At 45.6% G+C, this 4,707-nt stretch overlaps 1 protein-coding gene across 1 annotated transcript in view; it reads right to left on the bottom strand.

Annotated features, from left to right (window-relative positions):
* Positions 1–2,301: 2,301 nt before the first annotated feature.
* The window catches only part of LOC311327220 (somatostatin receptor type 5-like), a gene marked incomplete at both ends in the record, with an annotated part of 8,599 nt that continues 6,193 nt past the window's right edge, over positions 2,302–4,707 (bottom strand). The window contains one exon of the mRNA XM_084460254.1: positions 2,302–2,402. Coding sequence (XP_084316380.1) covers positions 2,302–2,402 — 101 coding nt within the window. The remainder of the gene's footprint in view (positions 2,403–4,707) is intronic.

Below are 4,707 nucleotides of genomic sequence, written 5' to 3'. Positions count from 1 at the left end.
TGTGTTCTAAGGGGTCTACAAGTTCTATGTGTTCTAAAGGGTCTATAATTCCATGTTTTGTAGGCTGTGTTTGGGGAAATGGAGGTTCGAGAGGTTACAATTTTATGATTTTGATTCTGAGGGGGGGAGAGATGAGAGAGAGAGAGAGAGATAGAGAGAGAGAGAGAAAAAAAAAGAGAGAGATAAAGGAAGAAAGAGAGAGAGAAAGAGAGAGTTGAGGGTGACAATTGCATCATGACAGTTTTCACCCTGAGAGAGCAACAGATGTAGAGAAAGGCACAGTTAGGTCCATAAGTATTTGGACATTGACACTATTTTTTTTTATCATTTTGGCTATGTACACCACCACAATGGATTTGAAATGAAAAACAATGAAGATCTGCTTTAAGCGCAGACTTTCAGCTTTAATTCGAGGATATTTACATCCAAATCGGGTGAAAAACGGTGTAGGAATTACAAACAATTGTATATTGTATGTACTTTTTTTTTTAAGGGACCGGTAATTGGACAATTGGCTGCTCAGCTGTTCCGTGGCCACGTGTGTGTTATTCTCTCATGATTTCATTTACAAGGAGCAGATAAAAGGTCTAGAGTTCATTTCAAGTGTGGTACTTTTGGATTCTGTCGCTGTCAACTCTCAATATGAAATCCAAAAAGCTGTCACTATCAGTGAAGAAGGCCATCATTGGGCTGAAAAATCCAGACAACCCTATCAGAGAGACAGCAAAGACATTAGGTGTGGCCAAATCAACTGTTTGGTATGTTCTTTAAGAGAAAGACCACACTGGTGAGCTCAGCAACACCTAAAGACCTGGGCTGAGTTTCCCAGAGGCATCGTAGCGCTACGCTCATCGTAAGCTACGGCGTTCATCGTAGCGCCACGATGAACGTAGCGCTACGATGCCTCTGGGAAACTCAGCCCTGGAAGACCACGGAAAACAACTGTGGTGGATGACAGAAGAATTATTTCCCCGGTGAAGAAAGACCCCTTCACAACAATCGGCCAGATCAAGAACATTCCCCAGGAGGTTGGCGTAAACAGGAAGTCCAGATCAGAGTTTGCCAAAACACATCTTAAAAAGCCTGGATAGTTCTGGAACAACATCCCATGGACAGATGAGACAAAGATCAACTTCATACCAGAATGATGGGAAGAGAAGATTATGGAGAAGGGAAGGAACTGCTCATGATCCAAAGCACCACCTCCTCACTGAAGCATGATGGTAGTGTTATTGCGTGGGCAGGTATGGCTGCCAATAGAACTGGTGCCCTTGTATTTATTGATGATGTGAGTGCTGAGAAAAGCAGCAGGATGAATAGTGAAGTGTTCCGGGCAATATTATCTGCTCATATTCAGCCAAATGCTTCCGAACTCATTGGACGGCGTTCGCAGTGCAGATGGATAATGAACTGAAGCATATTGAGAAAGCAACCTTGAGTTTTTCAAGGCAAAGAAGTGGAAAGTCAATCGCCTGACCTGAATCCAGATGAGCATGCATTTCGGTGATGTCTATGGGTTCAACACGTCAGGTTGTCAATGACTGCAAAGTATTTGCAACCAAATATTTAAAATGACAGTTTGATGTATGTTAGTTTGTTCAATCACTTTTTGGTCTCTTAAAAAGGGGGGTACCACATATAAAATGTGTTGTAATTCCACCATTCACCTGATTTGGATGTAAATACCCTCAAATTAAAGCTGAAAGTCTGCATTTAAAGCACATATTAAACGTTTCATTTCAAATGTATTGTGGTGGTGTACAGAGCAAAAATAAAGAAAAATGTGTCAATGTCCAAATATGTATGAACTGAACTGTAGCTGGTTGGAGGAGTGGAGGAGTGGATGGATGGAGGGATGGAGGGATGGAGGAGTAGAGGGATGGATGGATGGAGGGATGGATGAGTAGAGGGATGGATGGATGGAGGGATGGAGAAGTAGAGGGATGGAGGAATGGAGGGATGGAGGGATGGATGGAGGAATGGATGGATGGATGGATGGATGGATGGATGGATGGATGGATGGATGGATGGATGGATGGATGGATGGATGGATGGATGGATGGAGGAATGGAATCCACTGCTGCACTGTCATTATTCTCTCTCTCTCTCTCTTCCTTCCTCTCTCTTTCACTCTTTCTCTCTCGCCCTCTCCCTTCCTCTCTTTCACTCTTTCTCTCTCGCTCTCTTTCGACCCCTTCCTCTCCCTCTCTCTTTCGCTATCCCTCAGTCTCAGTCCTCCACTGCACAAGAAACAGGAAGTGCTCGTAGTTCAAGGGCCTCGTCTTCCTGCCGGTACACGGGTCAGAGGTCGCGCTGGGCAGCCGAGGTGGAGGAGGGCGGAGCGGAGCGGGCGGCGGCCTCCGCGGCGGCGGTTACAGCCGAGGTTACCATGGCAGCCGGGCCTGGTCGGAAGGAGGGGGAGGGGGAGGGGGAGGGATGGGAGGGGGAAGGGGAGTGGGGGTGCAGGTGCAGATCTGCTGTATGAGACGTGGGTGAGGCCGGAAGGTGGGAATGGGCCTTCAGTTGGTAGAGAGAGATAAAGGGAGAGAGAGAGAGAGGGAGAGAGAAAGAGAGAGAGGGGGGGAGAGGAAAAGAGAGAGGGAGGGAGGAAGGGAGTGGTTTGTAGATTGAGGGAGGGACATATGAGAGAGAGAGAGAGAGAGAGAGAAGGAAGGAGAGAATTTAAAGCACGGACTGGCCAATCACAGTAGACCCTGAGAGGTTTGGCTCCGCCTCTCGACTTCCGCAAGGCTCCAACTGGAGGCCCTGCAGAGACAAGAGACAGGGGGGCTCAGGAGGGGGGGGGGGGGGGGTTGGATTTATTAACCAATAACAGTCACAGATACTCATGCACACACACACACACACACACCTCTGAAATCTGCAAAAAAACAACATGTTGAACAGATTGAGTCCAAGCTGTTTCTACCCCCCCCTCCTTTTCTCTCTCTGTTAATCTCTCACTCTTTCTCTTTTTCTCTCTCTATTGCTCTCCATTTCTCTAAATTGAAATAACTTTATAGGCCCAGTGCGGCTACTAACCATGTCTCTCCTCCCTAGTGTCTCTCCCTCTTACAGTGTACTCTAACCAGGTCCTGTAGATACCCCCTTGTCATCTGCACACCACCCATGGTCCGATGGAAATCCCTGTGATTCCTGTAGAGGTCCAGTGCTGCTTCTAACCCTGTCTACCTCTCTCCTCCCTAGTGTCTCACCCTCTTGTACTATACCTAGGTCCCGGAAAGTCACCTATTTCAGTCCCTGGGTGAACTGTTTTTTGCTTCCCTCTGAAAAATGTAGGGAGAGGATCTATGTCCAACCCCCTTTGCTCTCTGTAAAGCACATTGTGTTGCCTCTGTGTATGAAATGCGCTTCACAAATAAAGTTTGTTTTGATTACTGCATACACCATAAATATTGCCAAAGCAGGTTAATAACAAGACAAACAATTCATGAGAAGAGCAAAACAATTTAATCAATCACCCAATCAATCAACCAATCAACCAACCAACCAATCAGTTAATCAATCAACAAATCAATCAACCAATCAATCAATCAAGCAATTTATGTACAGTAGAAGAACTTCATTGAGCAAGTGATCTGTTTGTATGGCAGGATAGAACATATTTATCTGCTAGTGTGGCACAGTATTTTGATGAACAGTTCTCTCTCTCTCTTTCTCTCTCTCTCTCTCTCTCTCTCGATGTTCTTCTCCCTTTCTCACTATCTCTCTCTCAATTTAATTCAATTTCAGTAAGCCAACTTACAAGTGAAAACGCAGACAGACACGTCAGCAAACAATTATGAAATGTTCTCACCTCCCACTCGTCCTCTAACTCTCCCTTTTTCAACCGCTCATCTCTCTCTCTCTCTTTCTCTCTCCTCTCTCTTTCTCACTCCATTTCCCTTTCCCACACTCTTTCTAAACTAGGACTGTGGAGGTGTGGACGAGAGAGTAATGTCTTAATGTCTTAATGTCGTATTTCGTAGTGTCTATAGTGTCTTAATGTCTTATTTTGTAAACGTCTCCTGTCATATTGTTGTAATGTCTTACTGTCTTATGTCTTAAGTCATGTCTTGATGTCTGAGAGTGCCGGGCACAGTGCATTTCATTGTATTTTATAAATACACATGACAATAAAAGCCTTGAACTTGACGAGTCTGTGAAGAATCGACAGGACTGTCTCTAGGACTGGGAGCCGTTCACAGAGGACTTCAAGGAGGACATGGAATGTCTCTGCTACTACACAACACACTACATCAGGTTCTGTAAGGAAAAAGCCAAAAGCCAAAAAGGTACACTGCTTCTCCAACAACAAACCATGGATTAATAAAGACATTAAAGCTCTGCTCAACAGGAGAAAGAGGGTCTTCATGGCGAAGGACGGAGAGGAGGCCAGGTCAGTCCAGAAGGAACTGAAGAGAGAGCTGCAGAGGGACAAAAAAAAGCTACAGAGAGACAAAAAAAAGCTACAGAGAGACAAAAAAAAGCTACAGAGAGAGGGTGAAGAGCAAACTTGAACTAGACAGGGTTAGGGGATGAAGAGAATCAGACGACTGGGTACTTCAGGTCCAAATGTGGGGGGGGGGGGGTCAAGAAAGTGCCAAAGAGCTTAACCAGTTCTTTAACAGGTTCAACAGGCCAGCGTTTGTCCATCGGCAGGGGCTGCTTGTCCGATGTGGCGATAAGCAGTCGGGGGCGCCCTCC

This window comes from Borostomias antarcticus (genome assembly GCF_949987555.1).
Source record: "Borostomias antarcticus genome assembly, chromosome: 31".
NCBI classification, from domain to species: domain Eukaryota; kingdom Metazoa; phylum Chordata; class Actinopteri; order Stomiiformes; family Stomiidae; genus Borostomias; species Borostomias antarcticus.
The sequence above is the reverse complement of the archived record's forward strand: the minus strand, read 5'-3'. Positions and strand labels throughout refer to the sequence as shown.